At 37.3% G+C, this 17,967-nt stretch overlaps 1 protein-coding gene across 4 annotated transcripts in view; it reads left to right on the top strand.

Moving 5' to 3' along the window:
- LOC126415634 (probable E3 ubiquitin-protein ligase HERC4) overlaps positions 1-17,967 on the top strand; it is a 222,530-nt gene that overhangs the window by 34,015 nt on the left and 170,548 nt on the right. For all 4 annotated transcript variants that reach the window (XM_050083444.1, XM_050083443.1, XM_050083445.1 and 1 more), the window contains exons 6-10: positions 1,844-2,005; positions 2,765-2,916; positions 7,066-7,196; positions 7,317-7,566; positions 11,305-11,432. In XM_050083444.1, the coding sequence (XP_049939401.1) occupies positions 1,844-2,005; positions 2,765-2,916; positions 7,066-7,196; positions 7,317-7,566; positions 11,305-11,432 (823 nt within the window). The remainder of the gene's footprint in view (positions 1-1,843; positions 2,006-2,764; positions 2,917-7,065; positions 7,197-7,316; positions 7,567-11,304; positions 11,433-17,967) is intronic.

Below are 17,967 nucleotides of genomic sequence, written 5' to 3'. Positions count from 1 at the left end.
GAGAAAGATACAATAAATACAGTCCCAATTTCACAGCCATGCTACTTACACATCACACACAGTGTATTGTGATAAATAGTTCCCACTAACTTACGTTGAGTATTTCAGTGGTTTACAAAGAAAACTTGCGGACATATACTGCCTCCTTGCTAAATACAAAAGTAGAAAAATGTAACAGTAGTCACCTCAGACACATAAGAAAAGCACAGAATATAAAAAAGCGGTTGTGGTCAAAATAATGGCACCGTTTCACTCAGAAATGACGCCTCTGCATTGATTGACTAAAGATGTAGACATACAATAGCTTCTGCATGCCAGTGGACAAACTACATGCAATTATCACATGATAACAGAGATGGCAGCACAAGCTGGAAATGGGAACACTGTGATTACCACTGAACTTACTGCGAAAACAAAAAATGGGAACAGTAGTTTCCATTACTCATAAAAGGATTAGAGAGTTTCTTTGCAGGTGACTTGGTGATTATTAATTTCATAATGTCAACGAAATCCCACAAGATTACTTGAATTTTCGCTTGGAGTAGATTTGTTTGGAATAAAATACATCAACTTTAATGTTTCAGTGCATAAAATTACTGTGTGAAAGCATTTATTAGTGTTAATATCATGAAAAGGATAGTTGCTACTCACCATATAGCAGAGATGCTGAGTCACAGATAGGCGCAACAAAAAGATTGTCAGAAAATGAGCTCTCGGCTAACAAGGCCTTAATCAGAGATAGAATGTACACACACACGAATGTAAGTTTAGTTGCATTAACAACATACAATGGTTTTTGCTTGATTATATCTTCTTTCATTGAGGAATTTTTTCACTTTATCATAAATTTATACTTTATTTTGTGAAAAGCAAGACTTTTTTTATTTTTTATTGTATGTATGGCTCATTATAAAGTGCAACAATACATGGATCCAGCATGTTTGGAATAAGTTGTTCCAGCAACCACTATTCCTCTCATTAGTTTATTGTAACAGAGTAGTGAAGCCTTTATGTTTATATTATTTATGTAGCTTGCATGTGGCAATCTCTTTCTAGGTCTCTCCATTGTATATTTTCAATAATAATATAGTAGACACCTGAGTTCACACATGCAATGTCTGTGCCCATCAGTTAAAGACTACCAGCACTGCTTTTTGGAGGGTCTATGTTTACCCCACCCCCTAGCTGTGGACATCTTGTGCAGTTAGCACCAGTATTTGTTGTGGTGAAGATACTTCAAATAGTCAGGACTATGATGCACAGCTCTTGTTCTTCCATTGTGATTTTCCTTTACTCTTGTTTCGTTTTCCCCCTCCTCAACCAAACCTTGCCTCACACCAACATTGTTGCATCTCCTTAGTGTAGGCTGTGTGTGTTATTGACTGTAATCTCTCTCTCTCTCTCTCTCTCTCTCTCTCTCTCTCTCTCTCTGTGTGTGTGTGTGTGTGTGTGTGTGTGTGTGTGTGTGTGTCCTGTTGTTGTATTGTCACACTCAACACTCAATCTGTAGCTTCCATCATACACTATTTGTTCATTTACACTCTGTACCTATCACTTGTCCATCTGCTACTATTACACACCTAAGTCTGTGAATAGTGCAGAAAAACATTCATGTCACACACTCAAATGTAAAAATTACACAGTATTTTTTATAAGGAGCAGGAGACAAGTTCATATCAGGATGGAGGAGATAGGTATCAAAGACCAATATGTAATCATCGTGTTTTGCTTTTTAGGAAAGGAATATTTGCTAATGTCATTATTATGTGTTTGTTTAGAGTGTCACAGAAATATTTTGGTTTTACTTTCTATATTTCTGATTTATTTTTCCGCTATTACACAGATGGTGAACTCTATGCCTGGGGTTGTAATGAATACGGCCAGCTCGGTCTTGGATCAAGTGTTTCCAAAGAAACAAGACCTTGTTTGGTAAGATCATTAATGGGAATTCCTATTGCCATTATTGCATGTGGTGGAAATCACAGTTTTGCTGTTTCAAAGTCAGGTATGTTTGTGTAATATGCTGATTTCTGTGGAAAAAGGCTTTTCTTTACACTTAGTTTAAGTACTATTTCAGTGTGAAGAATTTTTTAAGTCTAGAGCCTGACAAAATTTTAGTGGTACTGTATGTCATTTTTATGTATTTCATCTCATAAGGGCTGTAACAGTCATTTGATACATGATACAAGGAGGAGACGTGCAAATGACTGGGGAAACTCACACTTAAGAAGCAAAGGCTTTGGAAAACATGAGTAATAATTATTCTTATGTACAAGACCTTATATAAAGACCTTCACCACCCTTCTTTCTGTTCTCCAGCTTTACTGTGATGGTGATGAAGGAATTTTAGAAAATTGTGAAAATTAGTGATTCGTCTGCATTTTAAAGCCTTGTGCATTTTTAAGGACTGCTCCAGATATTTTTGTTTGGTTGGTAGATCACGCTTTAAGAGCAGTAGTCAGATTCTCAGGTTTCAGTTTAACTTATTGAGATTTAACACCTAGAGGTGTCCATTTTAATACATAAATTTATTCAGAGATAACTAATTGAATGCTGCTCATTATGGTTGGCAGATATATCTTCATCCAGCCAGCATTATCATGCACTGAGAAACAAAATTAATGGTTACTGAGCAGGACCTTAGTTAAGTGTTCAGCACAAGGAAAGGAACTTGTTTCATAATAGACTGTGTCCACTGTACATGAAAATGTTTTGGTGCTGTTATTGCTCTTTACTTATACTTTTCTGCACTGTCCTTTTCCAGGGGCTGTGTATGGGTGGGGAAAAAATGTTTTTGGTCAACTTGGTTTAAATGACGATATCAATAAATTGTATCCAACGCAGCTGAAAACATTGCGCTCTGCGAAAGTAAAGTATATAGCATGTGGAGAGGATTTCTCTGTCTTTTTAACAAAGGTAAGTTTTGAAAACTTCTGCTCAGTTGCTGAGAATAGTTTTCATAGCAACAGTTCAGATATTGGACAGCTTGATTACGTTGAGTGGCAAAAACTTTATAGCACTGATTGAGCTTTCCCACAGAATCCATGAGAGATTGAAATTGTTGTTGACTATAATTGCAATACATTATTTATAAATTAACAGTGTGTAATGTACGTGTAAGCACCACACTGAGAGAAAGTAAAGCTTCCAGAAATTGTTTGTTGGTCACATTGTCTTCTCATCTAAATTGAACAGGTGGATGTATAAAGCCGTCACCCTTTCGGAATCTTCTACATGAAGTGATGTGTAAAATGCAGTTAAACAGGAAGTTGCTGTATTCTTCAAAATACTTAGTCTGTACTGACAAACAGCAGTCAGTGTTTTGAGCTCTTTGAACAACTGTCCATTCATCTGTTCACTCGTCTCATCAAAAGGATAGTCTTTTGGGGTGTGGAACAAGTCATATCACATATCAAATGGTTGAAGCAGCAACTGCAGGCTACTTGTGTAAAGTTTACTAATGACCAGTTACTGTCACAAGAGGTACTTGTGAACTACTTTATTATTACATAAATCAGTAGAAACTTCTGGTAGAATGTAAATAATTTAAGGAGTTGAGGAAACAAATCACAAAATAGTAGAGTCACTAAGTTGTCAAAAGAAAACAAGCAGGATTGAACACATCTCCCCCCCCCCCCCTTTCTCAGTATCTGAATATTCATCAGCAAATGGATGGTTGGACAGCAGCTAATGAATGTATGTATGTATGTGAAACAACAAATAACACCAATAACTTTGTGTAACAGAGCTCACAGTTTTATTCATTGCTTCACATGAAAACTTTTTTGGCTTTCAGATGAATACATTCTAGTACACATGCAGAAGGAGGTGGGGAGCAGGAGAGAGGATTGGAGAAGTCTGCCTGAAAGCTGGAAGGGAGGGGTGACATGTTCATGGGCACCAACAATCTCATTCTGACCACAGACAGTTGGAGTTCTGTACAGCCCTCAGTGACATGGAGGAGTTATTTGGAGGCAAGACAAGAACAGAGGAAGGAGACTACAGAGAAGAGGATGTGGGTGCAGGATGAGTTAAGTCAGGGTACTGGAGCAAGGGTGTAGGAGGGTATCGGGAAGGAGCTGGTAGAGGCCAGGAAGGTTACGGTGTTGAGGGGCGTGTCACAAGGATAATTCCAATCCACTTAACTCAGAGAAGATGGTGTTCATGGGAGGGGTGTGGGAGAATGATACATATGGTGTGGATTATGAAGTAGCTATCGAAATTGAGCATGTTGGGTTCAGTTGTGTGGTTACTTCAACTCTGTTCTAGGCCACAATTTGGCAGTGGAATTCATTTGTGTGGACTGCTGGTTAATGGTCATACCCACATAAAATGCTGTGCAGAAATTACAGCAGAGTTGGTTTTTGACATAACTGCTTTAATCTGATGGTGTGATTCGTGTTGAGACAGTATTATAAGCGTGCAATGGAATTAAAAAAAGAATTACTAAATTCATTAGGGCTTGGAACTGGATGTTTCTTTGCCAAATGAAAGAGAGCAGAAATGGACAAAACAGAATATCTCAGGGATAACACTGTTGGACTTCCAAAGGATTATGTTCATAGAGTACTACAAGAAATGAAGGCAGTGTAAAACAAGAGAAAATTGTTGCTGAAAGTGGAAAACTTACAAGATACATATTTAACAACAACTGCATCACAACTCATATCATCTGGATCCCCCCCTCCTCCACCATCTCCAGCTTTTCTCAACTGCACAGATGGGAGGTATCCGTATCTCCGCTCTCGAAATTATCCTGGCCTCACCCTATTGTAACCTACTATCCTCACTTTCTTCACCCAACAGTTTACAACCCCTCGCTCTGTCACCTCTTTTCGCATTCCCTCACCATCTTTGTGTACTGCCCTCTACCATTGTGCCCACCCATCCTTTCCCTTCCCTGCTTCTCTCTGTCTCTGATCCCCATTCCCACACCCCACCTCTCAGCGTTGCACCTGGCTGTCTCTAGTCCTTGCATGCCCTGTTAGGCATTATTGTTCCTTCTCCCACACCTGTACCCTGCTATTCCTCCCCCTTCCCTGCCCCACTCCAGATTGCTGTTCACATGACAGTTGCATTCTTGTTTGAGCTGCCAGAGACGGGCATCATGTGTGCTTGAGATGTGGGTGCTTGTGTGAATGTGTGTGTGTTGTTTCTTTGCTGAAGAAGGCTTTTGTCAAAAACTATAATGTATAATAGTCATTTCGTTGTGGCTGCCTGCTAATCAGTGGGTCAGCTTTACAATGCATAGCTATCTGTCCTTTTTCTAATATTGAAGATAAGTATTGAAACTTCCTGGCAGATTGAAATTGTTTACTTGACCAGCATTCAAACCAGGACCCTTGCATTTTGCGGGTAAAGATGTTACCAATTGAGCTATCCAGACATGGCTATGACCCGCCCTCAGAGCTTTGGTTTTTACTGCTTTTCCATGTTTCGTGGAAGCTCTCCTGCGTGCTTTGCTGGCTGAGCATTTAACAGTATCATTTCTTCCAGAGTACTTGTTCAGTAAGGTATGCTGGTGAGTTTATGCGAAGTTTGGGAAGCAGGAGATACTACGTCAGAAGTGAAGTCATGAGGGCGAGTAGTCAGTTGTACCTGGACAGCTCAATCAATAACAGAAATCTTCTTGATAGGTAAGATTTTGGATTCCAGTCCCATTGCAGCACACAGTTTTAATCTGCCAGAAAGTTGCAAACTAGTGCACACCCTGTTGTAGGGTGAAAAATTCCCTCTAGAAGCTATAGATCATTTTGACACCTTGATTTCCTTCAACTCCCTCAAGCCCGCCTGCCTCCTCCCACCTCCATTTTTCCCATCAGTATGTTAAGCATTTATATAATTTATAAAAATTTTATATATTTATAAGGATATAAGATGAACATCAACAAAAGCAAAGCGAGAGTAATGGAATATTGTCGAATTAAATCAGGTGATGCCGAGGGAATTAGATTAGGAAATGAGACACTTAAAGTAGTAAATGAGTTTTGCTATTTGGGAAGCAAAATAACTGATGACTGTCAAAGCAGGGAGGATATAAAAAGTAGACTGGCTATGGCAAGGAAAGTGTTTCTGAAGGAGAGAAATTTGTGAACATCGAGTGTAGGTTTAAGTGTCAGGAAGTCCTTTCTAAAAGTATTTGTATAGAGTATAGCCAAGTATGGAAGTGAAACATGGCCAATAACTAGTTTGGACAAGAAGATAATAGAAGCTTTCAAAGTGTGGCGCTACAGAAGAATGCTGAAGATTAGATGGGTAGATCACGTAACAAATGAGGAGGTACTGGTATAATTGGGGAGAAGAAGAATTTGTGTCACAACTTGACTAGTAGAAGGGATCAGTTGGCAGGACGTGTTCTGCGGTATCAAGGGATCACCAATTTGGTATTGGAGGGAAGTGTCGAGGGTAAAGATCGAAGAGGGAGACCAAGAGGTAAATACACTAAGCAGATTCTGAAGGATGTAGGTTGTAGTAGTTAATTGACGATGAAGAGGCTTGCACAGGATAGAGTAGCATGGAGAGCTACATCAAACCAGTCAGGACTGAAGACCACAACAACATGTTAAGCATTTATACCCAAGAAAATCTTACAAGTGTGTGTGTGTGTGTGTGTGTGTGTGTGTGTGTGTGTGTGTAGTTTGTTACCTACAAAGTATGCATGTTCTTTTTTATTTAAACAATGATGCAATAACAACACTATGGAGAGGACAGATTGCTACTCACCGCATCGAGGATGTGTTGAGTGACAGATGGGTACAACGAAAAATGTTTGACTTACGGACAGTGTTCTTCCACAGAAGTAGATCTATTACTAGTATTCCTTTTCATTGTGTCTTAACTCCTTCTATATGTGGTGAGTAGCTGTTCAACCTTTCCATATTGTTCTTTTATTTTCATTTAGTTAAATGTCGATTTTTGCCGTTTTCCACCTCTTCATCATACCTATGAATGTAATTTTTTTAACTTGTAAAAGTTTAGTAATTGACTCTAATTATAGGAATGTGTACTTCATGCCTTAAATTATATATTATGATTTTCAAAATAATACCAAGGCTGTACTTGCAGGACGGAGGCGTTTTTACTTGTGGCTCTGGAACATACGGTCAGTTAGGTCATGGTTCCACTTGTAATGAAATTCTACCACGGAAAGTAATGGAATTGATGGGTAGTACAGTTACTCAAGTTACTTGTGGAAGGTACATTGCAGTATAGTGATAAGAAATCAGTACTTCTTTAAACTAATTAATTGCACTGTAATATTGCTCTCAGTGTAACATTCTTATTTTTTGTAAATTTAGTTATCACTTACATTTCAGGAGGCACACACTTGCACTTGTTCCATCACGAGGAAGAGTTTATGCTTTTGGTCTTGGTGGAGCTGGCCAGCTGGGTACAAAAGCTGTCTTAAATGCTACAACTCCACAAGTTGTTTTAGGACCTTGGGTGTCACCTAGTGGAGTTTCAATTATTGAGCCACATGAACAGAGTCAACATTCCCAGAATTGTGTTGTGAAAAGGATATATGCTGGTGGAGACCACTGTTTTGCTTTAGTTACTAGAAAACAGGTATTAATTTTTGTGTTGCATTTTACTGTGCTTATGATTAGATTATACAAAGAATTAATAAGCCAATGGTCTAATTGTATGGCACATCCTGATGAAATTGGGTTAGAGAGTTTTATTTGCTGTGCTGGATAGTGCAAAATGAAATAATAAAGTACGGTACTTTTTTGTATAAGTCCTGTAAAGTGACACAGCTTTCGTAGGAGACACAACTTATATTTTCAGAATGAGATTTTCACTCTGCAGCGGAGTGTGCACTGATATGAAACTTCCTGGCAGATTAAAACTGTGTGCCCGACCGAGACTCGAACTCGGGACCTTTGCCTTTCGCGGGCAAGTGCTCTACCATCTGAGCTACCGAAGCACGACTCACGCCCGGTCCTCACAGCTTTTCTTCTGCCAGGTCCCGAGTTCAAGTCTCGGTCGGGCACACAGTTTTAATCTGCCAGGAAGTTTCAACTTATATTTTATCTGTAATATTCCTTGTAAATTAATTAGATACATACAGAATAAACAAAAGATTTCTAATGTGCTAGTATTCGTGTAACAGCTACAAAACACTGTACAATAAATAGTTTTCATGTACCATAATTGCACAGTTAAAAATGACATTTAGCAGCCTTCTGAGTAAGAAACAGATTTTGATATTTTTATAACACTCAGCTGGGGCTAGGAATCACTTTCCTAATATATATGTTTATTTTGAAAAAAATCATGAATGTTTAACCACATGCTTAAACTGAAGATACAAAAACCGATAGTGTGCTAATAACAGCAACGAGCAACGCAGGACAAATGCCTCGTGATAAACGTGAAATGTAGTGTTTGTCTACAATAATATTCTCTGTTAATGCATCAAAAAGTCTTCCACTCATGGAAAAAAAGTTCGATTTTTGTGGTTCAAGTACATTTATTGTGTCTTATGGGCTCTATAATATGTGCTCTGTTTTTTCCATGGGGGTTGAAAAAGTAGGTCCCAAGGATTCAGAATTTATAATGTGTACCAGTTTTCTTTCCCATTTTTCCAAACTTCATGAGTTTGCAACAAGATTTCTCCACAAAAAATTGACATGTGTATACATGATACAAAATTTCCCACCATTCTTAAAGACACCTACATAATAAGTAATTCTTCACCGACTCACACTGCAATAATGGAACCAGCCAAGGGTGCTTGAACTGGTAAGACATACTTGGATGGTGTACCCAGTAAGAGCATAATTCAGTTAAAGACTATCAAAGGCTTATTTGAAGTCTACATAGAGGTTAGGAAGTTCAATATTCTATTCAAATGCCATTTCGTGTATTTACCTCAGGATGAATGTGTAATCTGTTGTTGATGCATTAGACCAAAACCCACACGTAAAAGTCTCCAAAGCTCTTTTGCAAATGGACTTAACCTATTCTAGATAATATTAGACAAAATTTTATACAGTTCTTTCAGCAGAATGATTCTTCAGTGATTGTAGCAGTAAATCTTGTCCCCATTCTTATGTATTGGTTGAATCATTAGTCCACTCTTTTGGGTTTCTTTCTCATTTCACTATCAACTTAAGAAGTTTGTAGAATCATATATGGAAGGTGGTTCCACCTTTTTGGACAGTTATTCCATCAGTTTCTGTTGCATTGTAATTTTTTAACAGTTCACTAACTTCAGTACTTCAGCTTCAGCTAAAGTGGGCTCTTCTTTCTTTGGATCTGCAGTGTAAGATGGTAGCTGCTCACCTCTTGTGGGATCCTGTTAAAATTCACCTTGCGTCTATTCATAAAATTTAGTTTTCTTGTCAGCAGATTTCCATCTTCTTCCTTATACACTCATATTTTAGGTTATTCCTGAAGTTCCTCTTCAATTCTCTTATAAAATTTTCTGCAGTCAATCCTAATTTAATGTTCTTCCAGCCATCTTTCTCCTAATGGCTCATGTACATAAGCAATAAACAACTATTCAAGAAGGTGTGTAGAATGTGGGAGACTGGTGACATATTGTCAGACTTTCGAAAAAATCATCATTTGCACAATTCCGAAGATAGCAAGAGCTGATGAATGTTAGAACTCTCTCACGACCCACTTAACAGCCCAGGCGTCCAAGTTGCTGACCAGAATAATATGCTAAACAATGGAAAAGAAAATTGAGGAGCTGTTAAATGATGATCAGTTTGGCTTTAGGAAAGATAAAGGCACCAGAGAAGGCAGTCCTGATATTATGCTTAATAATGGAAATACGACTGAAGAAAAATAAAGAGATGTTCATAGGATTTGTCAAACAGGAAAAAGCATTTGACATAGTGAAATGGTGCATGATGTTTGAAATACTTAGAAAAATAGCTAAGGAAAGGCAAGTAATATACAATATGTACAAGACCAAGATGGAACAACAAGACTGCAAGAATGAAGTCCTTGGATGAGGAAGGGGATAAGTCAGGGATGCAGTCTTTTGCCCCTACTGTTTAATCTGTGCATCAAAGAAGCAGTGATGGAGATAACAGTAAAGTTCAAGAGTGGGATTAAAATTCAGGATGAAAAGATATCAGTGGTATGATTCATTCATGATATTGCTATCCTCAGTGAAAATGAAGACAACCTATTGGATCTGTTGAAAGGAATGAACAGTCTAATAAGTACAGAATATGGATTGAGAGTAAATACGAGAAATACAAAAGTAATAAGAAGTAGCAGAAATGAGAATAGTGAGAAACTTAACATGAGAATTAGTGATCACAAAGTAGACAAAGTTAAGGAATTATGACAAATGAAGCAAGGACAACATAAATGGGAGACTAGCACAAGCAAAGAGAGAGCACTGCTGCCCAAAAGAAGTCTACTTGTATCAAACATTGGCCTTAATTTGAGGAGGAGTGTGGAGTTAAACATTTTATGGTAGTGAAGTGTGGACAGTGGGAAAACCTGAAAAGAAGATAACTGAAGCGTTTGAGATGTCATTCTACAGAAGAATGTTGTAAATTAGGTAGACCGATAAGATAAGGAAAGAGGTTTTTTTCCCCCTCAAAATCAGCTAGAAAAGAACATGTGGAAAAAAACTGACAGGATGACACAGGGCATATGTTAAGACATTGAGGAATAACTTCCATGGTACTGGAGTAAGCTGTAGAGGAAGGAGAGACTGGAATATATCCAACAAATGCTTGATGATGTAGGGTGCAAGAGTTACTCTGAGATGGATCACATCAGACCAGTCAGAATACTGAGACAATTTCACTTCTTTGCTCTGATACTATCTTTCTTGGAAACACCGCAATTTCTGCTTACACTTTGCTCCTGCTAAATAATCGGAATCAGAATTATCTCCCCTGGATGTACATAAGTTTTCCATGACAGATGCACATCTTTTTGACACCAGTATGTGATTTATTTGGTTTGCATAATTCATTTTCAATGTTTTCCAGGTCCATTCATAGATTTTTTTCTAGGAAGACAAGTACTCAGTTCCAAGTTCTTTGTGGCAACAAATTGAGCAGCCATCAGACCGTTATTACTATTTAAATTGTGCAGATTTTACTTAATGCGCATGTCTTAAAGCCTCTTTGTTCCCCAGTTTGGCATTACGGTCACAATGAATGATTTTCAAACTTATCTTTGTATTTTATCACAAAACTCTTGCAGTTCGTAATGAAAAAAATTTGATATGTTATTTCATTCTAGTCTGTTATTTATATTAAAATTGTGTCTTTTTAGTAAGTTAATAATAATGAGTGTAAGGATTTTACCAAACATCCATTTTAGGATAATATTCCATCAGATGATTGCCGCATTCATGAAACCGATTCTCAGATTTTGTCTCTGACTGTCGAGAAAATTGAAGAATGTGGAAGAGTCTTACCAGATGAGACAGTGGACCAGGACCTGATGACGTATGTATTTTTCGTCTTACAAGCAGTATGATACATCATTGAAATGGAATAGTGTTATTATTTTACCTTCCTTATATATAAATGTACGTTCTACAGTATTGTTGGTACTAATTGGAAATTTCCAGATCACATCTCACATTGCATTTAAGGGAAACTTTATGCTGCATTCTCAGCTGCTGCCACACTACTCACTGCAAGCTCTGCTGTTGTTCACAGTGTGCATTACGTGTAGTACTGTGGAGCAAAATGGTTTTTCTCAGTATTGTCTGACAGTAAACAATGGTTCGTTCATGACAAAAATGTGGTTGTTGGAAGGGCAAAATTGGAGGTGGTATGGGTGCGTCCTTTGAGTGCTGAACGTCTGCACAGCAGGTACTTTTATTGGTCCTGCCACCAGCTCAGGAATGATCCAAAGCACTTCTCAGACAGTTACATTTCACAAAAAATCCTCCTCTTTATTTTAAACATTATTGTATCAAAAATAGTTATACACCCTGAGCAGCTCATTGTCAAAGATGGACAACTACACTCTCCAGTTCTTTGCGAGCGTGGACAGAAACTAATGTATTTATTCCATTTATTTGTTGGTAGCCAACATGTGTTGAAAAAGACAATGTTACATATAGAGCTATATATTGTGTAGATTAATGAATATTTTTCAGGTGATTCTAATGATCCCTTAAAAGTAAAGTTCAGTTCATTTTTTGACATAGGGTGAGCAACAACACTGAAATTGGTGAATAAATAAGGAGTTGCCCGCTTTTGTTCCACATGTGAACATCTTTGGTTACCTTCCAATAGCTTTCATCTCTCATCCTCTTTCTTGCTTGTTTAGCGTGAACTTTCTGCACACTCTCCTCCATGATTGCATGTTATTATTTTAAATTATTGTAAATAAAAACATTATTAATGCAATTCCTGTGGAAGAAAGATTGGTAGGTCTTCTAAATCTTAGATAATAATTCATCAGTTTTTATCCACATCTACTTCGTATCCACATCTGCCACATGTAGATTTGATCCTGATATTTTACCAAATAAAAATAAAAATGATAAGTCTGGTGCAACAAAGGAACTAATTTCCAGACATCATTGCATCTGATATTACTCAGCACAGAGTGGTTGTAATGACGTGTATGAACGGTTCCAGATATTTTTGAGTTAAAAAAAAATGCTTGAACTAAGGGCCTGATTAAAATTGTCGGTTGTCGTTCATATTCTTGAAATTTGAATTGAATTGAATTGAATTTTATTTGATCCTGTAAGATTACATTGTGTACAGTAAATGTACATGTAATATAGGACATGTCATTCTTTATCACTTATTTTTCTACACCTTTAGCTTACATTTTTACATCACTGATAACGAGTAACAATATATACAAATTTAATGGCATAAGTATTCTGCAACACTGTAAAACTCTTTTTCAATGAGATAGTCTTTAAGTTTCTTTGGAAAGTCATTATGAAGTACACTATCTTGCAGGTTTCTGGGCAGACTTCTTAGTAGTCTGATACCAGAGTACTGGGGTCCTTTTTCTAGCATTGCCAGTCGGTGGGGTATGCTCCGTACTTCATTCTTCCTTCTTGTATTGTGGGTGTGTACACTAGCATTTGTAATCCAGTCCTCACTACCTTTTGTGATGTACATTATTGTTTTGTATATATACAACGATGAAAAAGTTAAGATACCTAAATTCTTGAAACAGTTTCTGCATGTTTCAGAGGTCTTTCTTCTTAAAATGGTCTTAATTGCTTTTTTTTGGTAATGTGAATACTCGTTTTGTCTCTTGTTTGTTTGAGTTTCCCCACACAGTCACTCCATACTGTAAGTATGGTTTGAAAAGTCTGTGATACACTGTACACAGAAGGTTCTTGTCTGAATACTGTGATAGCTGCATCATTAAGAGTATGACAGAGCTCAGTTTCTTACAGACATTATTAATATGTTTTTTCCATTTCAGGTCATTATCCACAAGAATACCTAAGAATCTAGCAGATTCTACTTCTTCCAGCCTTGTTCCATCAACCTCTAAATCCATGTCTACAGCCTTTTCCTTGTTTTTAAACACTGCATACATAGTCTTTTTTAGATTTATAACCAGTTCATTTTCCAACAGCCATTGAGCTGTGACATTTGCAGATATGTATGCTCTTCTCTCAAGCTGTTCCATATTTTGGTCACTATTTAGTATTGTCATGCCATTAGCATACAATATTTTCTATTCTTCCACCTCAACACTTATATCATTAACAAATACATTAAATAACAATGGCCCCATTACCGAACCCTGCGGCACTCCATATTTGATGGATTTGGTTTCTGATTGGTACGAGTTTCCTAATGATACATACTGCTTGCGGTTGCACAAGTATGATTTTATCCATTCACCTGGTTGCCCCCGAATGCCATAGTTGCTTAATTTTTGTATCAGCATTTCATGGTCAATGGTGTCAAATGCCTTTGAAAGATCCAGAAACATTGCAGAGACAACCTTTTTCTCATCTAAGGACTGTAAAATGTATTCTGTTAGACTGACAATTGCTTATTCTGTAGATTTACCCTTTCTGAAACCATGTTATGAGGGCATGAGAATGTTATGTTTGTTCAAATAGTTAACTAATCTGGTATACATAAGCATTTCTGGGATTTTTGAAAAACCTGATATCAGTGAAACTGGTCTGTAGTTGTTGGGATCATCCTTACACCCTTTCTTGTACACTGGCACGGCACTATCTTCGTTATCTTCAGTTTTTCTGGAAAAATTGCATCTATGAAAGAACAGTTTGCTATGTTCAGCAGTGGTGTTATTATCTCCTCACATACCAGCTTTATTACATGATTTGATATTTCATCATCACCAGCTGATTTCTTGGACTTCAGTTTCTGTATAGTTTTCCGCAATTCATCTTCCGTGACTGGTCTTAAGAACATAGTACTGCATGATCTTTTTGGTACCTTAATACCCTTCTGTTTTTGACTATTTCTTTCCAATTTTAGGTTTTCTACTACACTGATGTAGTTATTATTCAGTATGTTTGCTATTTCCATACCATCTGTGACCACTGTGTTGTCTACTTTAATTGACCTAATACCTTCTTCTTTGTTTGACCCATCTTTTTCCTTTCTTTCAGCATTGATTGCATTCCAAGCTGCCTTTGCCTTGTTTTTTTGAGTTCGCTATAGTGGTGTCAATTGATCTTGCTTTCGCTTCTCTTATTGTTTTTCTATACTTCTTTTTTAACATTTTATATTTTTCAGCTTCGCCCATCCGTCTCACGTCCTGAAGCTTCCTTCGCTGTTCTAGTATTTCACTGGTAATCCACTGTGTTTGATTTTGCTGCCTTTCTTGTCTCTTTACTTTGGGAAATGCTACATTAAAATGGTACTTAATTGTTGGAATAAATGCATCATATTTTTCATTTACACTCTGGGCCTGTAGGGTTTCATTCCAGGTTTCCTTACTTAACATTGTTCTAAAGATGTTGATATTTTGTTCACTGATGATCCTAATTTCTTTGGTTGTTTGTTTTGGTTCTGATACTGTATCATTACATCTACAAAAGCTGATTAGTTGTCCATGATGATCAGATATTTCTGTCTGAACTACATGTGCCTCATAGTTACACATATTAGTAATTATGTTGTCAATAATTGTCTCACTTTGTGAAGTCACTCTTGTTGGTGCAGTTATTGTCACTTTCATGTTATGCTGCATTAACAATTCTTCAAAATCCTGTCTTATTTTTGTGTCTTTTCTCATGTCAATGTTGAAGTCTCCACATATAATAAGATTTCTCTTCATATTCATTCTCAATAAGCTAGCAATTTTTTTTTAGAAAGATGCTAATATTGCCACATGGTGACCTGTACACACAAAACACTCTAAAATCCTCTGCCACTATACCAGTAACTTCAAAGTCTTTTTCTCTAGCTATGGGAAATGTAGCAGCTTCACTGTTTACATTCTTTAATAGAGTACCAGTTTTAATATATATACAAACGCCACCACCCTTATATTTAGATCTGCAGAAGTAACTAGCTAGTTTGTAGTCCTTTATTGCCACATTATGTATTTTACTTTCAGTTAGTCCATGTTCACTTATGTATAATATGTCTGGTCTTACTTCACTCAGGAGTACTTCTGCTTCTAATTTTTTGTTACCAAAGTATTGAATATTTTGATGAAGTACTTTTATGTAATTTTTCTTTTGTTGGTTTACATGTTGTGAGCTGTATTCTGGGGCAAATTCTTTAGTATCGTCTTTTTTTGTATGGTGCTTATATTTTTCTTTTCCAGCTGGAGTGTGTGATTTTTCACCCCCTTCAGGCCATATTAGTTTCCCTTGCAACTAATGATTTTGCAGACATCTGCAAACATTCTGCTGAACGTTACAGACCGCAGTCTAATTAAATGCAAGCCATCCTTCGCTAGTGAGTTTTCACATAGGAATTTGTTTGGGTCTATAAAAATTGCCCCAAGACGATCACATTGTTCTTTAAGAGCACAGTTTATTTTGGCGATATATTTTTCACTCACCGACCTTCTGTTTATGATTCCGCTAAGTATCAGACGAGATCCTGCATACATATTTCTTGCAGAACGAATCATGTTTCTTGTTTCTCTTGCCATTTCTTCCTCACTGCTGCTCCTTAACGAATTCGTTCCAACATGTATAAACACCCCATTATAGTTATGTCTGGTTTCAGAATCTGGTTCTGTAGTATCTTGTCTTGCATTTACCATATTTTTAAAATGTTTACCGAGTTGATGCGTTCTAATACCAGGTCGTACGTCGATCTTGCAATTGAGGACAGCGATATTCTTCAGCAGCGAATCGCCAATTATTAAAAAGCCATTTTCCTTTTGTTGCGTATCTGTCGCCTTGTTTTTCCTTTTGCTGTATGTCACCACCTTCCATTTATATTTATCTTCCGGTTTTTGGCTTACTGAGTTTACCGAGACATCAACGGGAACACTTGAAATGTTGTTTTTAAAGTACGATCGGTCACTCGTATTTTCGCGATCTTGTTGCTTTTCCGTTTGATGGCTTTTACACACACAGGACTTCTTTTCTTGTATTAATGTATCGTTTTCTTTCTTGATGGTCGAAAGTTCGGTTTTTAATGCCTCAATGTCACTTCGTAGTAATTTTATAATTTCGTTTTTTGTATCAACTGCACTTAAAAGATTGGCCGTTTCGTCACGTAAACAACCGTGCCATGTCCACGGAAAATCATCGCTGACGAACTTTAGATTTACTTTCGCGCACTTTTCGTGTAACCAGAAGTTGCATTTGATACACAGAATACCCTTCATCACACGCTTTTTACACTCTCTACATGAAGAACTGTTCATTTTTTGCGTTTTAGTGAGAGAGAAGCGTCACTACACTTTCCTATCGGCGCCATCTTAAGTGAACTATATACATTACTGTCTGCGTATGGTGTTTTCATTGATAGGATACTGTGAAGTCAATCGAATAATGAGATTATTTACAGATACACATGCAACATTTCATATAGTAATCTTCAACAGGATGGATCTGTACCATATGGGATTATAAGTGGATATTGAATATTCACAGCTCTGTTTGATCTATATCTATAGACGTAGTCTGCAAGCCACCATATGATAATTGGTTGGGGGTTCTTGTACCACTACTAATCATTCCTTTTTTTTGTTATGCTTGCAAATTATGTGAAAAATAACTGTCTATTTGCCTCCATATGAGCCCTAATTTCTCTTATTTTGTCTTTGCTGTCATTACAATTTTGCATTGGGGGAAATAGAATCGTTTTGCAATCAGCCATGAATGCCGCTTCTCTAAATTTTCCTAATAGTGTTTTGCTAAAAGAATATTGTCTTCCATCCAAGGATTCCCATTGGAGTTCACAAAGCATGTCTGTAATACTCACTTGTTGATCAGAGTCCCTGGTAACAAATCTAGTAGCATGCTTCTGAATTGGTTTGATGTTGTCCTGTAATCTATTTGATGCAATCAACACGGTAGTCAGTTACATCCTCAAAGTTTTTGAGAACAAAGGCTTTGCTCAGGTCTCATTCTGTGACCTAAGCAAGGCCTTCGACTGTGTTGAGCACATGCCACTACTAGAGAAACTAGAATTCTACGGCATCAAAGAAAACAGTCTCAGACTATTAAAAGCTTATCTCAACAACCGTAAACAGGTAGTTTGTGTTGGTAAGGAAATGTCAAACATAGAAAATGTTAAAGTAGGTGTGCCTCAGGGATCTGTACTGGGGCCCTTCCTGTTTCTGATAATGATCAATGACCTCCCCTCGTTTATTAGATCCACCACTGTATTGTATGCAGATGATACGACTTTTCTCCATAGCAGTAACAATCTTAATGATCTTAAAACCTGTGCTGAAAATACACTCACTCGTGCAGCATATTGTTTCAGAGCAAATGGTTTCCTGCTAAATGAAAATAAAACTCAGCAGATAATCTTCGCTCTAAGAGACAAGCCACTATCTGATGACCCTAGTTCTGTTAAATTCCTGGGAGTTTAT

This window comes from Schistocerca serialis, chromosome 1 (genome assembly GCF_023864345.2).
Source record: "Schistocerca serialis cubense isolate TAMUIC-IGC-003099 chromosome 1, iqSchSeri2.2, whole genome shotgun sequence".
Classification (NCBI taxonomy): Eukaryota; Metazoa; Arthropoda; class Insecta; order Orthoptera; family Acrididae; genus Schistocerca; species Schistocerca serialis.
Note: the sequence above shows the minus strand (reverse complement) of the source record. Positions and strands in the feature narration are given on the sequence as shown.